The 17,891-nt window shown below is 51.5% G+C and overlaps 1 protein-coding gene across 3 annotated transcripts in view; it reads right to left on the reverse strand.

Moving 5' to 3' along the window:
- The window catches only part of arhgap46a (Rho GTPase activating protein 46a), a 37,472-nt gene that overhangs the window by 3,389 nt on the left and 16,192 nt on the right, over positions 1–17,891 (reverse strand). For 2 of the 3 annotated variants that reach the window (XM_030375813.1, XM_030375815.1), the window contains exons 3-7: positions 7,899–9,363; positions 4,258–4,924; positions 3,904–3,996; positions 1,334–1,407; positions 768–967 (exon numbers count right to left, since the gene is read on the reverse strand). In XM_030375813.1, coding sequence (XP_030231673.1) covers positions 768–967; positions 1,334–1,407; positions 3,904–3,996; positions 4,258–4,924; positions 7,899–9,363 — 2,499 coding nt within the window. The remainder of the gene's footprint in view (positions 1–767; positions 968–1,333; positions 1,408–3,903; positions 3,997–4,257; positions 4,925–7,898; positions 9,364–17,891) is intronic. The other variant, XM_030375814.1, reaches the window with a different exon arrangement.

The raw sequence follows: 17,891 nt of genomic DNA on the forward strand, positions 1-17,891 counted from the left end.
GGACGCCCACACTCAGTCGACCAATGTAAACACATATTATGAAGTATCAAATGAAACAAGCGTTTGGTTCCCCGGGAGCGCAGAAGGCCGTGTTTGTTCTGCCGTCTACGCTGTGTACTGTGCACAGTGGGATAAGCCCGCTTCAAACTCACCCGACCCTGCAGACCACACACATGTGTCTATGTACTGTACTCCCCGCCACGGCCCAGTGTTTGCACACGTGCGCAGGGCAGGCACATGACAGTGCGCACAGGCACTCACGCACACAAACACACAAACACTAAAATCCCTGTTCCCAGAACAACGCTGGTGAACCTTCTAAACTCCAGTCAGACAAATCTGATTTTAGGTTAATAATCAAGTGTGTTATGGACAAGCTCAGATCTGGGTGAAAGGGCCGTTTGAAGTTATTTTGCTTATTTTGTTTCAACCAATCATGCTCCTTGAGGTGTGGATCAATAAGCATCTTGTGGGTGACTTGGAGATAATCATGCAGGCTGGCCACTGTAAAAATATTTAAAAAAATTATTAATACCCTTTGGAAAGCTGCATCCAATTAAACAATTGATATGTTTTTCAGTAGAAACAAAACAAGGAAAATTAAACTGGAATGAAGGCATAACTCTGCCTGGTTTCCGGCCAAGGCTCTGCGTCCCCTTTCCCATAGAAGTTCTGCTATTGCCAAGTAAGACTGCCGGATCCCAGATTAACTCAACTCTAGTCTCGGCATGCAATCGGCTCGTAGCTCTGTGTGTTCCGTGTCTCACCTGAAGATTCCTTCTGTTTGGGCCCCGCCCAGAGCCAGGACGTACTGGGAGAGCTGCACCTGCACCCACGGCAGCTTCCTGTCCGGGAAGAGCTCGCTCTGCCTCTCCATCACCTCCTCCAGGGAGCTGCCGAACAGGGAGGGTGTGACGATGGCCCGCCTGCTGTGGTCGATCTCCTCCAGGGTGGGCTTACGAAGGCCCTGGGGGGGAGAGAGAGAGAGAGAGAGAGAGAGAGAGAGAGAGAGAGAGAGAGAGAGAGAGAGAGAGAGAGAGAGAGAGAGAGAGAGAGAGTTAGAGAAGAAGGCAGGATTTACTGCGTGTGAATCAGTGCCGTGTCTTCTTGGCCTGCATGCATCTAGATAACGTCTGGACGGAGGATGACTGATGGTGTTTTTACCTGTGTGACTGTGTGCCATGGCCTACAATTATGTCTGACTGTGACTCAACACAAGCTTTTCTTTGTACTGGCCCCTATGGTTATGATTTGCTGATGGGGGCAACTTTCAACACCTTCCCCGCCGTTCCAAACTGGAGTGAGCTGCGGTATCGAGTTTCTCCCGGCTCACCTTCTTGCCCCCTGTGATGGCCACCTTCTGCAGCTTCCGGTAGCAGAACTTGGCGTAGGTGCTGATGGGAAGACCTGTCGAGATCAGAGAGACAACGTTAGAACCAGGTCACTATACATTCTTAACACACAGCAGGAACCAGCATTCACCCGGTCCCTTTAAAGTACCATGTACCGCTGTGTTTAAAACAACAAATACTGGGTACATGATATAGTGGGTACAGAGCAGGGCGCTGGTGTGTGCAACAGGCTGGGGCGGAGGGTGGGACTCCTCGCACATGTCGACTGTGTGTTTCCGTCCGATGGGGGATAACAGAGCGACCGGCTCAACTGTCATGCGTATGGAAAGATTTACAGCCACTGAACAAAAGCCCAGGGAGAAGGGAGCTGACCCCGCGCATCCTGTTGGGTTGATTCATCAGAGCCTGGGAGACATGTGAAACAGGCCAGTCGGGGGGGGGAATCAACGAGGAACCCAGAAGCTGTCTGGGGCCCACGCGCTCCAGTGTAGGCTGGCTCCGTACCAGAGCTGCCTCACTGGAACCATCGGTAGTTATGGTAGCGACAAGCACGGCCTTGCGACAAGCACGGCCTTGCCCATAGAGAGCCTGGGGTGACACAAAAAACTAAGCGGGAGTAGTGAAAGAGCAAAACAGCTGAGAGAAACTCCCTGCATTTCACTCCCTGCAAAATAATAGGTTTGAATGTTCATACTACTTGCAAGAAGGAAGTCACCCCTGGCCATTATTGGAAACCCTGGTTCCATCCAAACAGAAGCGTCTGCTTCGTCTCGTGCAAGGTTCCAACAACACCCATGGGGTCGATGCTCCTGTTCCTCTAATCTCTCCTCCAGGTATGAGAACCAGGAGCTTATGGAGAACGAGCGCTCCTTCCAGGATGTTCCCCGGAATGAAAGCCACCGGATTCATGGCAAACAGGTGACTCGTACGTAGACCGGCCGCTGTCGTTAATCTCAAGCGAGTTTGACTATACTTATGTCTAATTCACAGCGATCCTACCAACAGTGCCCCACCTTGATCTTGGGAGGAAAAGGCAGAGATTGTTTTCCCAGAGTTCCCAACTCCTAGGTTGTTTAATTTTCAGAAAAACAGGGAGAGGGAACCTTGCATGGTTTCCTACTACGATACCGCAGCGGTGTCGTAGCGATCGCAGTGCCACGTATATTTACATGTTGTTTCTCGTGCCTTGAAACCACAACATGGCGGCCCTGGTTATTGGCCCCTTGAGATTTGCCCCGGTGGACAAAGAATGTCACGGCCGCATTCCACTTTCATGCTAAATGGCTCAGGGTAGCAATGCTAAGGGCAGGGTCTTCAACGGGATGTTGGGTAGACTACTCACCCCCCCTCTGACCGACACTACAAGTCTTTGTCTCAGTTATTGTTTATGCGTCTCGGCAGCAAAGGCCTGTCTTAGCTCGTCTGTGGCAGCGTTGCCTGAGAACAACTCTCCCCAGACTAAGGCCCCAAAACCCCCCAGAGGAATCCCGTTTCCAAGCCCACGCCAAAGAGCCCATGCTAGGCAGGGCCTCCAGCTCCCACTCGCGTCTCCCTCAGACACAACACAGCTCAGTCCCGGATCCACCATCCATCAAGTGGCGACAGCCGCTCTCATTATACTGTTTGTGTGGATGGTGAGGCGAGGTGTTTTGTTCTCCTGTGGTTGACCTTCACTGAGAGCAATGATAGCCGCACTACACTGAGACACACAATAAGATCCTCTCTCTCTGTGACCAAAAAAAGAAAAACAATAAAAAGTGACTTGGTGTGTGAGTCAGATGTTAAGAGTGGGCATATCTTTAGCGCTCTTAGTCACAGTAGCACGTTGGCAGAACCCCCGTGGTCTCTGAGTCACGGAAGTGAAACGGAGACCACGGATGTAGTGGTTTGTTTTTTTTACATAGTGAAACCGTTGGGTTGCTCATGTGCGAGAGGGGCCTTGTGGTCCACTCCAATGAAATCACGGGCGGGTGAGCAAGCACGCTTTTAAAATGGATGAATGACACGCAACGTGGGGTTGGAAATGAGGAAGAAGAAAAATATTTAAGGATTCACAACATGATTCACAGTACAATGTCTACACTCAACCCTCTGAAAATTGCTATGCTAAATATCTTTAGATTTCTTATACATATCCCCCGCTATGATGTCTGTGGAACCCATCCGTCACGGCTTAGAGGGAAGAGAGCACATCAGCGATTACGGAGTGTCTGACGAATGGCCAACTGGAGAAAAAACTTTCCATCCACACCACAAATGGCCACTCAAGAGAGAGCAATATGTTAAATCTGTAAATGATTCTCAACAGACTCCAGGGTGCGTGTGTGTGTGTGCTTGAGGAGAACGAGTTATATCACTGGGATCCCTCCCTCATTCATATCCCTCTCTCTACCCATTTTGGGGCTCTGTCAAACAGATCATCTTGAGCTAATGGGAAACGCTGCACAACTGACACTCTGATGGAAACATCTTGGCTAATAGACCCGGGGTGGGAGAAGGGTAGGGTCTGGGAATGAGATTTTATGCAGAAGAACAAGTAGAGCCGGCTCACCCTCTTCATCCTCTGAGTTTTGTTTGCGCTTCTTCCTGGACTTTGAGTTCTTCTTAAGCTTCAGCTCCTGCTGTTCCAAGATGAACTGAGTCACTGTGGCAAAGACGAAGCAACGCAGGTCAGAAGTGCAGAAAACCAATCACAGCTTCAGCCTCGGCACAAACAATGACTATGTTTTCAGTTTTTGCCTCGAGTAAGAGTTCCCCTTTTAAATTGGAAACGGAGGGAAAAGATGTGGAAACGCACAGCAATCAGTGGACTTTCATAGCAGGAGGAGAAAACATGACACATTAAGCACACCAAGCGGGGAGGAGGGGGAAGGCGGGGAAGAGAAAAGAGAGAAAGGTGACCCACCATGTTGCTCAGTCTGAGACTCACATTTCTTGTCGCTGCTGGGCTCCGTGTGTCTCTGGATGTATCCCTCCAGGTAGCAGCGGAACTTGGGCGAAGGGGCGAAGAAGGCCAGGCTGACCGCCATCAGCTCCCAGCCGGCCGCCAGGCTGCGGGGGCTGGTGTTGCCCGTGGTCTGGCGCACCAGCTGCACGTACAGCTCGTCCCGCAGGCCGGGCAGGTCCCAGCACTTGGTGACGATCAGCAGGGCGCAGTGGCGTCGGCCCAGCCGAGAGGGCCGGTCGCCCATGTACGCCTGCACCAGCTTGAACATCTCGCAGGCCTCCTTGCGCACCGCCCGGTTGCTGGTGACCAGCATGGGCTTCTTGATGGAGCCGCGGTTCCAGGAGAGCATGTTGGCGATGGAGACGCGGCGGCGGAAAAGGCCCTGCGTGTGCATGTTGAGGTGCTTGCTGGCCCAGTCCTCCATGCCCATGTCGGGGGGCGGCGGCTGGCGCAGGGAGGCGTAGGACAGCGTGTAGGTGGAGCCTCCGGGCCGGCCCTCACCCCCGTCGCCCGCCTCGCGGTTGTCGTGGGGGGCCGGCCGGTGGGGGCCCAGGGACGCGGTGCGGCCGTCCACCATGCCTTTCTTCCTGCTTTCCAGCTGACCCTGCAGCTCCAAGGTGCCCGTCTGTGATGGGGGGGGGATACACACAGAAGTGGTCAGTGAGAGGAAATCAATATAAAGAGAGGTAACAACCAGAGAGGAGGAGGTGAGGACATGAGGGGAGGGGGAGTCCAGCAGAGCACAGGGTGGTACTGCGTGTACATTCCACCGAATGTCTTGCACTCCATCCTTTCTCGAATGCACTTCTCTTTAATGGTGAGTCGGAAGCACTGATACTTTTGTGTGGTGACATGCGTAGCCCATAGGGAACCTGTTGTCCCCACAAAAAGCACAAAGTGAGAAGTGAAAGAGAAACATTGCAGACAGAAACCCCCTGCTGAGAAATACGAAAACAGGAAGGACTGATTTATGGGTTCTCAACGTCTAAGAAGGAAGTCAACCCTGGCCTTTATTCGAAACCCTGGTTCAAACCAAACGGTGGCGTCTGCTTCTTCTCGTGCAAGGTTCCAACAACACCCATGGGGTCGATGCTCCTGGTTCTCTAATCTCTCCTCCCAGAACCAGGGGCAGATGGAACCTTCCATAATGTTCCCCGGAATGAAAGCCACTGGATTTATGGCAAACAGGTGACTCGTAGGTAGACCGGCAGCTGTCGTTAATCTCAAGCGAGTTTGACTATACTTATGTCTAATTCACAGCGATCCTACCAACAGTCTGCTCCCCTTGATCTTGGGAGGAGAAGGCAGGCAGTGATTGTTTCCCCAGAGTTCCCAACTCCTTGGTGGTTGCAGGAGCAATTAGTAACTGGTTTTATTGCACAACAATTAGAGACATCTGATGTCTACGCAGACCCTTTGGTCTTTGCTGCAGTTGAGTGGATATGTGATGTAGGAGATGGGGATCTACCATTCTACACCCCTATCACCCTAATGAGAATCCCCAACCCCCCCGCCAACTTCTAAACCCCCACCCCCCCTTAACCATGCCACTTCTCTATCTGTGATTCCTATCTCAGGTTTGAGACCTCGTGGAGCCCCTTAAGGCCTCTCAGACATGCTGTGTAAAAACAGCCAGGAACGACACGAGACCGGGTGCCAGACCCAGAGCTCAAGCTTACCAGGCACAACATAAAACACGTTGAGGTATCTTTTCAATGGAGGCGGTGATGTAATGCAGGGCCCAGAGCGTGCCAGACAAGCTGGACTTTAGATTTAGTGTTTCTCCGTCAAACGGAGCAGGTCCCTGTGGTTTGCTCCGTGTCTAGGTTGCTCTGCTTTTGGCCAGCATCACTCGCTCGTGTGTGGAGCTCATCGTCTGAACATGAGCAGCATGGGGTCACTTGCCAATAATGAATTGCAACCAGGGGCACGTTCGAACGGCCAGTGCTGTACTCAACGGATGAGGACATTGCATATTCTCTTCCAAATTCCCACGTAATGTACAGATGCACCAGAATAAAGTAGGGATTTGGTAATGAAAATAAATGCTACCGAGAAGAATCACACACAAGCACCTAACTCATTTTTTGTTTGTTGTCTGGATTACCTAATTAAACGAGTTCCAGTTGCAATCCATCCTCCATTTTACAGGAGGAAGAAAATGTGATGCATAGAATCAAGAAATGTCACATGGTCTTGCACACCAAGCTATAATCCCGGTTGCCGTTTGGTGTGTGTGTGTGTGTGTGTGTGTGTGTGTGTGTGTGTGTGTGTGTGTGTGTGTGTGTGTGTGTGTGTGTGTGTGTGTGTGTGTATGTGTGTGTGTGTGTCTATGATACAACAGGCTTGGAAAACATTCCAAGGCAGACTTAGGGGAGTTGGTGGTGGTGGTTGGCGGGGGTTTCTCAGTATTCTTGGACGCTGTATGAACCACTATGGTCGCAGTGCTACCAGTAACCCTCATTAACAGCCTTCCCCCTCCCCTTCCACAATGTTCTGACAGAACCGGACCATATGGGTCGCAGCGGCCCTCCTTCCTGACCAGGGGATGCCATGTCCTGCATCTCCACTGGCTACTATGGCCCCCTAATGTCCAGCTCCACGGCTGGCACCCCAACATGGGATACATGCAGAGCTGGGCAGATGGAGGTTCGGGAGGAAGGGGGCGGAGATGGTGGCGAGGGTACAGGAGGATACCAGCCCCTATGATAGGCCAGCATCCATCTCTTAAGAGGGTTTCAGAATGCTACAGCCTCCTAGGAGACGTAAAAGACAAAGGGAGCTGTGGTCCTTCGGCCATATGGTTTCCATCCATGGCCCCTAAAAGAAACGCTCCCTCTATGGTCGTGGTGGAGAAGCACATAAGGCCAAAAGCCATTATGCAGCGAGGCCCGGGTATGATTCAGCTGGAGGGGCTTTGGGAGATTAGAAGTAGCGGAACGTGGAAATCTCCTTCCCTTATGTAACTGTCTGGAGGAAAGAGAATAGCTCCATGAATCCAGATCATGTGCACCTGAAGTAATAAGGCCAGATCATACTGAGTTCCTTTCCACACGCGTGTGATTCCGTGTGCATGCACGTGTTCACATGTGTGATAAATAACAGTTAAGTTATTCCGATGATGAAATACCCTTATCCGAGACATTAAATCAAATCGTTCCTTATTCTACTGCAGGGCTTTCTGCACACTCAAACAATTTGAATTTTCAGGTCCCTGGGCAGCATAAAGTGGCCAGAGGAAGGGAAAGTGGAATATTCCTACATCACGTCAGGCTTGTTTTGCTTTGTTTCTGGGGACAAACCCTGAAACGCAGTGAAAGCAAATCCTTCACTAATCTTAGAGTGAATAAAGCACAGAACAGGCACGGGGAAATTCCAGCAATTCTAGCCCAAATAAACTGAGGGCAAACAAACCGTGTGTGGTAAACCGACTATTGAGCTCTTCATTAAAATTCAAGGGTTTACAGAAATAACATGAGCAACCTTAACAAACATACACGATTAACACAACACACACACACCACATCACACACACACACACACACCACAACACACACACACACACCATTACACATCACACACACAAGACGTGGAGTCACCTGTGAGGCAGGTCCTGGGGTCTCCGGTGAAGACAGGCTGGCCTGGCTGGTGATGCTCTTCTCCAGGGTGTCCACCTTCTCGTAGGTCCTCTTCTGCCTGCCTGGCAGCTCCAGGGGGCTCAGAGCCGGGTTGCTCTGGTGACCCGCCCTGCCCTTCGACCGGGCGAGCGCGGCTCCGGTCAGGTCCTCCCTGGAGGAGCCCCTGCCCGCCGACGCGCTCCCTCCCGCTGCGCCACCTCCGCCGTACCAGCGCGCCCCCCCGTCCACCGGGGACAGGGTCCGGGGAATCACCACCCCCACTCTCTCCCCGAGCTCGGGGTCCAGCCCGGCCCGCACCTCCCTCATGGTGTTGGAGCGGCTCACCACCTCCCTCATCTCCGCCATCAGACGCTCGTTGAGCGCCGACAGCTCCCCGCTGCTGCCCACCGAGCCGGGCCGGCCGCCCGTCCCCGCGGCCCCCGCCGCCCCCGTCCTCCTCCGGCTCTTCCTCCTCAGGCTGGGCGAGGGGCCCGTGGAGTAGCCCGAGTCCTGGTAGAGGGGGGGCGGCTGCGGGGTGGACGGGGGGAAGTCCTGGGACGCCTGGCTGCTCTGTCGGCTGTGGCGGGCCTCCATGGCGCGCTGCACGGTGGCCTCCAGGGCCCGCCAGCTCTGCTTCTTCTCCAGGGTGTTGGGCCCCGGGGTCCCCGGCTCCCTGTCCCTGGAGGGGCCCCTCGGGGCCTGGTGGGGATGGGGCCCGGCCGGGTGCTGGGACGGCGGAGGGTCGGGTCTGGAGGTCGGGGACGGGGAGCGGGTAGAGCCAGGGGAGACCTGGGACAGGGTCCCCTGTTTGGGGTCCACGTTGACCATGTGCTTGATACACTCCAGGCCGGCTGGGCTGTAGTCCGACTCAGAGGGGTTCCTCTTGTGCCTGGCCCCCATGTGAGGGGGGCCCGGATGCTGGAGGAGCCGCGTCTTCTGGAGACTGTGTGTGGGTGTCAGGCGGGGCAGGCTGGGGTTGTTGTGGAGGTGAGCCCCCTCCACCTCCATGTCCATGGGCGGCTCGTCGTAGATGGGGCATTCGGTCACGGGGTCGTCGTAGAGGGGGGCGGTGGAGCCGTAGGGGGGGGAGGCGGGGCGCGGCGTGCTGCTCTGGGACCTGAGCAGCAGGGGGCTAGGGTGCCCGCCCTCAGTCATCACCAGGCAGAAGCTACCGTTGCTGCCTTTCCTCAGGTGGTGGGCCTGGCGGGGGTCCGACGTCATCTTGCCCGAGGGCGTGGTCTTGTATCCCTGGGCGGTGGCCAGGTGTCCTCCTGGAGACTTGCTGCCGGCGGGGTGAAGTGTGAAGGCGCTGGCCTTGCTGATGTGTGTGCTGGGCTGGGCGTTCGGTTGCACTGAGGGACTGGCCTGGCTCCTGCTCATACTGTTGACCTTCACCAACATGGCCGCCTTAGAGCCTGGTGGGGGCTGCCATCTTTGAGGAGTGTCCCTAAGTAGAGAGAAAAGACAAGAACACACATTTTAGGCGGGAGGAGTTACGACGTGGCTCACATCCAAGCCAAAAAAAAAAAGCAAGCATTCAAGTGTAAACAAGCTAATCTCTGGCATCTTTTTATTACACACTGGCTGGCCTGGCCAGCCCGCGGAAAAACAATCCACAAATTCTCCTCCTAACAGTTTAGTGACCCTCAAAAACCTCTGGTCTCTTTTTAGTGCAGCAGAGCATCAATAGCCGTGTGTAGCCCACAAAACAATAACTCCAATGTGTGCTGTGCAAACCAGAGGCTAAAAACAACTTCTACGTAATGGACTGCAGCACAGCTGTCTACAATCCATCCAGAATGTAGCCTCTGGTGCCTCTGGCAGAAGGAGGCTGGCATATTCTTTTCTAGCTTTCTCATGCCTCCGGGAAAAAAAAGGGAAGATTCTGCTGCATTCCTCCATACGTTCCAGACAGAAACATAACTTCCAGCTCTTATGGCCTCTAAGTCTGTTGTCTGTAAGAGTTAATGAGTATGGAGGGCTGCGTCTCCAGGCACGCTAGAAGGATTTGCGTTGCGATCGCTAAAGGGTTACAGTAGTCCTAAAGCACCGTGGTAAACCTTTCTCTGATTGGGGAGTTAAAGGTTAATTCCTCTTCTCAGGGCATTAGTGGATGAGCTGAAGTCCCAGGCTCGGAGGTACAGCGTTGTAATCCAGGTCAGCGACGAAAACAATCTGTTTAGTAAACTGCACAGTCACCGGCCCTGTCTCTCAGGCCCTGATCCCAAGCCATGCCCACGCACGCCATCATAAATCAACAACGGCACTCCATGGCATTTTGACCGTACTGCCGTAGGCCATGATCCGAGTCTACTAATGATGACTCATTTGCTCAAATAACTGTCCTCCTTAAGCAGGCACACACACACAAAGACACATACTTCAAGCATACTTTCTCACAAACACACATTCATATACACACACACAAAAATACGCACACACACACAAACACACTCACACACACCCAATACACTAATCGCCTAAAACCAAGGATGTCCTAAAGCAGGAACACACACAGTCAGACTCACACACACGTACACACTCTCTCACACACACGCCCACAAACACAGCTTGCCTGACAGCAGTCGTGACGCAGTACAGACTGTGCGCCAGGTGCGTGCCCTCCCCCAAAAAGAATCATAAGGTCAACCCAGTTCTTGGAGCTGGAAAACCCGGCCGGCATGAGACTTTGGCCCTCCTCTACCACAGCCCTCCTCACTCCCTCTTACCACCGGTGCCGTTTCTTAACTGGATCAGAGCGGCTCACCTTCCGTCCCTCCCAGTAATCCAAACAGAGACACAGACCTGCCGAGGAGTCCACCGCTGCCCTGGGCTTTTTCCCCTGCTCTTTCCTTCTCTTTTCTCCGGGACTCGCTGGAGAGCTGGGACAGGAAAAGGACTCACTGGGCGGAGGGAAAGAGGCGGGGTGACCCCTCACCCCCTCGCTCCCTCTCCCTCTCCCTCTCTGTCTCCCTTAATCTCTCCACAGCCTCCCTACGTTTTTCTGGAACAATGAGCAAACAATTCCCCTGAGGTTCCTCGAGCCAACGGCAAACTTCCTTTTCACTTCTCTCGGCCGCCACTTCAGCCCCTCGCTCTCTCTCTCTCTAACTCCCTTTACCACCCATGCCCACACCCACACGGCCTTACACCCTCCCTCTCTCAGGGTGGAGTGAGTCACGCCACCTTGGTGGTTTGAATGTAAACAGAGTATTGTCTTCAAGCGGTCCCGCAGATGCGACCATGCATGGCCATGCACACACACACGGCTAGGTTGAAGCCACCTGGGAATACCACGCGAGAGGCGCTAGTTCACCACACAAACACACACACACACACACACACACACACACACACACACACACACACACACACACACACACACACACACACACACACACACACACACACACACACACACACACAAACACACACACACACACACACACACACACACACACACACACACACACACACACACACACACATAGTTGGGGGTTGGGCCACTGTGTTGGGAGAACTGTTAACAGGAGGAAGCGCTGTTTGTTTGAATTGCAGACTTTAAACCCACCCATGTTCCTGTCTTGTCTGTCGTAAGTGTGTGAGGTGGTGGGAGGGCACCGCAAACCACTGTGGTTTCACTACAGGGAAAATGCGATTTCTCATATCTCGTATTAAGCATTTTATTTAATGCCGACTTAAATAAATATTGACGTCTCACATGTCAACATTATTGAGGTTTGACATCCTTTGTGTGAAATTGTTTAAGTCCCTTTAAAATGTGTGTGGAAAAATGTCTGCGACACCCCCATCCGTAAACATCAATGCCTCTCGTATTAACCAGCAGTGCCAGAAGACCACACACTCCAAAACCACAATAATAGCATTCCAACCTCTTCTGTACACATGCGTATCAAAGCAATCTCTGGCACAGCTCTATCTCACATGTGTCTACAAGGGGGCCTGTTGAGGTGGGCCTAGAGAGAAATACAGAGAGAGAGAGAGAGAGAGAGAGAGAGAGAGAGAGAGAGAGAGAGAGAGAGAGAGAGAGAGAGAGAGAGAGAGAGAGAGAGAGAGAGAGAGAGACTGAGAGAGAGAGAGACTGAGAGAGAGAGCGAGCGAGAGAGAGAGAGAGACTGGCAGTGAGTCATCTTCTTTATGAGGAGCGACCCTGAGAGTGTCGTGACCAAATGCACTTCCTGTCTGAAACTTCCCATGTGGGGGATTTGACGGCTTCCCTATGCAGCGTAAACAGGATGCAACATAACTTAATGCAACATTCACACAGCACACAGAGGGCGGAAGACAGGGCTGGGGGGCTCGAACTGTACTTATACACGGCTTAGGTTGAGCTTTGAGAAAATTCCTGACATCATCCGTTCAAAAAAGGCTAGTGCCGCTGGCGCCCGATGAACAATGAAAAAGGGGCTTTGGGGACGTGTGTTTCTGCTTAGAACGTATCCGAGACAGGATGACACTTATTCTACCTCTCAGCCACTCGCACCGCAGACAGGGATGAGATCAGAGCAACCAAACAACAAGAGCGAGCACGGGAGGGGTGGGGTTTGGACCGGAACAAAGTGGCTTTATTCATTATTAAAACAGCTTTAATAAATAAACCAACCCAGTGATCAGTGCTTATCAACCAAGCCTGTCCCTGCTCACGCTACATGAGGTCAGCCAGCCCTTGTACGCCATGCACATGCTAATCCAACCAACGGCTGAGTTCAACCTCATGGGGAGGGCCATTGATGAGGGCTGCCTCCCAGCACTCAGAGGTATCCGATGGGGCTTTTGTCTCTTGTTGTCCGCCTGCTGTTGTTATCGCCCCCCCCCCCCCCCCCCCCCCCCCCCCCCCCTGCCTGCGTCATGGACTTCTTCGCTAGCACCGCTAGTGGCACGACAAGTGTGGCAGCCTGCCGATCTGCCCTCAATCTGAATCTGGAGCATTTAATCCCATTACAAACAGCTACAACAACAGCCACAAACACTGCTGGGTCAGCCAAGTACAGTTAAGACTACAAACTCCTAAGACTAAAAACAGGGAGGGCAAAAGGCTCAGTAGTGGAGTGACAACATCAGATGTCTAAAGTGGGAAGGACAGACGAGGAGAAGTGGAGGGCGGTGCTGGAGAGCAGGGGATGTGTAGATGAGAAGGGGTGCAGGAGAGAGGGGGGGGGGGGATTAGTCGTGGGAGAGTGAAGCAAAGTGAATTGAGCGGGAATCAGCCTTGCATTCCTCAGAGCTCATTCAGGCACGTGGGGGGGGTCCGGGTTAGAGCGGTGTGTGCGCGCGTTTGTCTGTGCGTGTGTGTCTGTGTGTGGGGAGGTGCTGCACACAATGCTTGGCTGTACCATCGTCAGGGAGATTCTTCTAGGGCAGCGAGGGGGTAGATGAAGGAGGGGAGGAGGCAGGGGGAGATAGAGAAATACTGAGACGCAGTCAACAGCACCTCGACCATCCCTATGCTCACAAACACATACCGGCTCATACGTTACCCTCAAAGGGTACATAAGAGGCAACAGAAGCTAATCCGCTAATGATGTGACATCAACACAACCCTGCCTAGCTTTGCTCAAATCTCAAAGAGAGTTGTTTGGGCAGGGTGTGTTGCATGCTATTGCAGCTGCCCCTACCTGTCAGGTATTCTTCCACTGTTAGCTGAAGGTTGGGTTTGCTTGCCACAGTTTGGCCCCCAGGCCGGTGAAGCTAGCCTAAACGCAGCAACTCTATGCTTTTGACATAGACGTCATCTGCCTACTGCACCCATCATAAAATAAGAACATTGGCCCATACTTTGACCCTTGGACTCACAGACACTGACATACAAAGAAGCATGCTGTTCCCAGGCCATAGTGTGTGAGTCTGTGACCAAGAGAAGGAGGGAGAAACGTAAAGTGAAATTAGAGCCATTAGGAATCAAACGCGGTCATTTGATTCGATAGTTGGGCAGCAAATCAACTTAATGGTCAGGGAATTTCAATTTGTCTCAGCAGCTCTGGTGTCCCACGCTCATGACCACGGTCCAAAATACCTAGCAGTCGCCGTTCTCAATATCGCCGCGGCCAGCACATCACGGTAACCATACTAAATATACTCCTGGTTGTAAAGCTGTCCCCTCTCTTTTCCTGCCTGGAACATCCAGCGTTGGAAAAGCCATCAGCTGACTCACGGCTGCGGATGGCGTTATTTATCTGGAGAGCCTTAAATATACCCCCTGGGAGGAGTGAGGGCCCGAAAAACAGAAGTTATTATTATCGTCTGTTCAACAGGAAGAGGAAATGAGAGCGCACAGGCCAGGCTGGAGCTACACAAACACCTCTGAGCCTGAATAGGATTCAGCACCATCTACGTAGAGGAAGGAAACGGAGAAGACAAAGGAGTAAACGGCTAAAGACAATGACTCCAACGCTCACTGCCACTATCCAAACCTCACTTTGGAGTTTCAAACCCTCAAGAAAAGAAGAAGAGAGACCAAACGCAGACGAGTGACATTTAAGAGCTGGCTGTGAAGCCCATGGCCTCCTTAGCTCTTGAGCAAGAGACTCGCGAAGACACCTCCATGGGGACATGGAGCCAGGCCAGTTGTCCCACAACAGCTGAACTGACATGCTTCTCTTCCTCTGAGCCAAGATGTCTACCAGCTGTACATATCTGTGGCTCCAACTGAAACCTGCCTCTGCTGTAATGGACCTGCTGGGTGCAGGCCAGAGGACAGCTCTAGTTGCCATGGCGTTAGGGGAGCAGGGCGCGACAGCTTAGAGGTTGGGCCCGGACTGACGCCAGGCGAAGGGGGCACTCCTCTGGAATCTGATTTAGATTTTTTTCCGTTTTTGTTGAGGCCTCACTAGTATCTGAAAATAGTAGCTCAAAAACTATGATCTTATGCAGTACCACAAGGAACCGAGTATAAATATACACATCAAAGGAAAAAGAGGGGCCAGGAGACTAATAAAAGACAGTTTGGCTTTGCGTCACTGCCATTAGAGCATTATATGACGCCATATAGTGATCTAGTAGAGTTTATTTAAACTACAAAGTTGTTTTCTTTACACTCCTAAGTAACAGATGGATCATTAATAAGCATCGGCGAATAGTTCTAATGTAGCAGTCGGATTCATTGTGGGCAATGAAAATTCCCATTCAATCCTCGAGAGGTCCGTGCTTTGCCGTTCGTGAAAGATGTGCCCATTTTGTTAGGGTAACCAGGGCAATCGTGTGGAACAAGCTGCGTCTGGACCTGAGCTGAACCTGACTAGGCTCTGCGTAGAGAGGTTAGGCCATATGTGGTGCCGCGGGTCCCTCGCAAGAGTCCCCCAGAATGCATTCCAGCATGCTCACAGGAACACTCGTAAAACGCGTGGCGCTTACAATGCTATGTAAAATAAAACAAAAGGAGCTTGTTGGACGCCCTGCCGCAGACACATAAAACAGCGGCTCTGTAATTCTTCTTGACGGGGAGGTTAGGAGAGACAAGAGAGAGTGAGAAAGAGATAGCTAGAGGGCTAGGGAGAATTTAGAACCGCGACGACGAAGAACCAAAGCAAGCATTTAGGTCCAAAAGAAAACCCGGACATTATCGCTCTTAGCCATAATAAACCATCGAGTCACTTGATTAGATTGCTAGTTCAAAGTGCCACTTTCAATGAGGAAAGGGAAGAAAAATGAGCGCCTGCAAAATCGTTATTGTATATGGCAGACTTAAATGGCATCTGGAGAGCTGAGAAATGAGCTTACCAAGCCGCAGAGATGAAACAACCGCTCTGTGTTTCCAGTGTGTGTAAAGGAAAAAAACGTATAAATAAACTTGTGGCCTCGTCCTCACCCGTGGAGCGAGAGATGAAAGTGTGTGGGGCTCAAGTTGTAAACACAGCCTTAATGAGTGACTCATTAAAACAAGGGTGGAAGGTCCCACAGAGACTCCTCCTCGACTAGTTAGTCTACCTGCAATAACTCTGAGAGGATTCACAAAACACCCGCAAGCGAGTTGGCCCGTGTAGTATTCTGTAGTGGCAAATATTTGCTATGATATCATGAATGGAAAGATATTCATATTAATACCAAATGCAGCCAAACGGCAGTAATATCTCTTTCCAGGGAAGACATCTTTCTGCCTTATTCAATATTCCCTGTTTTGCAGGGTCGTTAAACCATAGTACAATTACTAACAAGAACGGAGAGTTCAGCTGAGCTGGCAATGGCTTTAAGATAATAATGCCTGTCGACGGATTGCCAACTATTCCCCATAGGTTTTGCTATTCCTGACAGCCAGATCAAGATCTGGAAGAGTGAGTTTTAAGTGTCTTCTGTTGGCATGACCGCCCTAGCTTGAATTGTGTGCTGTATTATTACGCCGCTAAATGACAGGGTATAGACCAGCAATTTAGCTTTCTCTGTTCCACGTACCTTGACTTCCTGCTTAGAAAAAGCCCCCAGTTGACCCTAGGGACAATTAGGTTTAACTGAGAGCCATTTTCTTCCCTATAGCGTGCTATAACAGCCCCCCGACTAAGCCATATGACAATGGAGGTCCATGACCCCGCTTTGACCCGGGCCCAGGAGGCCGCGGTGGATCTCGGCCCTACACTGCCAGGTCATGTGTTCTCAACAGGCGGTAAAACAGCCACTCAAACCCTACGGCTCCTGTGAAACTTGAAAGCAATGCAAGGCGCAGGGAAGACGGGGGCAGATAAGACACACAGACACACAGACACACACATGCCTCAGAGGTTATTGACGATGAAATCCTGTACAGATGTTGCCTGACGGATGACAGATTCGGTGAACAGAACACCCATGCATACGCACGCGTACACAAAGGCACCCACGCACACACACACACACACACACACTCATGGGGTGAAATCCAGTACAGATGTTACAAGCTCACAGCTTACAGCCCTAGATCAGAGCGCCAGCCTCAGCTGTCTTCAGGCCCGTGGCCAGCGGCAGGTGATGGGCATGTTCTCCGTCAGGACTGCGAGGTACTTTCCTCGAGAGCCTCACAAGTTCAAAATAACCACAACTTCCCAGGCCATGTGATAAGATTGGTCAAGGAGTAACAGATTTTCCTCTGTAGTTACACACACGCACACATATACACACGTGCATACAACACTTTCAAGACACACAGACCCAAACATACACGCACACACTTCCAACAAGCCTGTTTGACTACAAATACAGATAGCCTGTTCTTTGTAGATAACACAAACAGAGGTAGAGGAAATCGAAGGCAGCCAACTAGCAGATAAATACTGAGTCGACTTGTTGTTGGAAAGCTATTCGCCACGGCCCCTCCTCTCTTTTATTTGAAGCCGTGATAACAAAAGGAAAATGGTCATGGAAAAGCTGGGATTGTCCCTGTCGTTCACAATGGACATCATTGTTTTTAAAGCCATGGCAATGTCCTGAATTCCAACTTCTGTTTAAAATTCTGCTTATTTCGGCAAAAATAAAGCAGAACATGACATTTATAAAAGGACTCAAGACACCAGACATTAAAAGAACTGCAGTCAAGTGAACTAACTTGTGAAACTGAGAAGTCTACGAGTTAACAAGGCATAAACGGAACATGAACATAGATAGAAAGAGATGACACTCGTGAGGGAGGAATTCTGTCTGCTCTGAGAAGGGACAGTTGGCACTTGCGTTTAACCTTTGAACCCTGCCACGCGCAATAAACCTGACATAAGGCCGATGAAGTATACTGCCTGCCCTATGGAGGAAGATGCAAGAAATTATTTCAGTTTCTAGAAGAATCGTCATATCATTGAATCATTGAAAAATCGTAAAAGGCTTCCTTTTCTGAGGATGATCATTATTCGTATAATAATTGGGGTCTGATTCAACATTGATACAAAGCTCTGTGCTGGTGCTGTCCTTTAATGCTCAACCCCCACCTCCTTCCTCCCCCACCCATCGACCTTACACCATAGCCCCCCGCCCGGTTCAACACTAGACCACAGAGTTTGT

This window comes from Gadus morhua, chromosome 13 (assembly GCF_902167405.1).
Source record: "Gadus morhua chromosome 13, gadMor3.0, whole genome shotgun sequence".
NCBI classification, from domain to species: Eukaryota; Metazoa; Chordata; class Actinopteri; order Gadiformes; family Gadidae; genus Gadus; species Gadus morhua.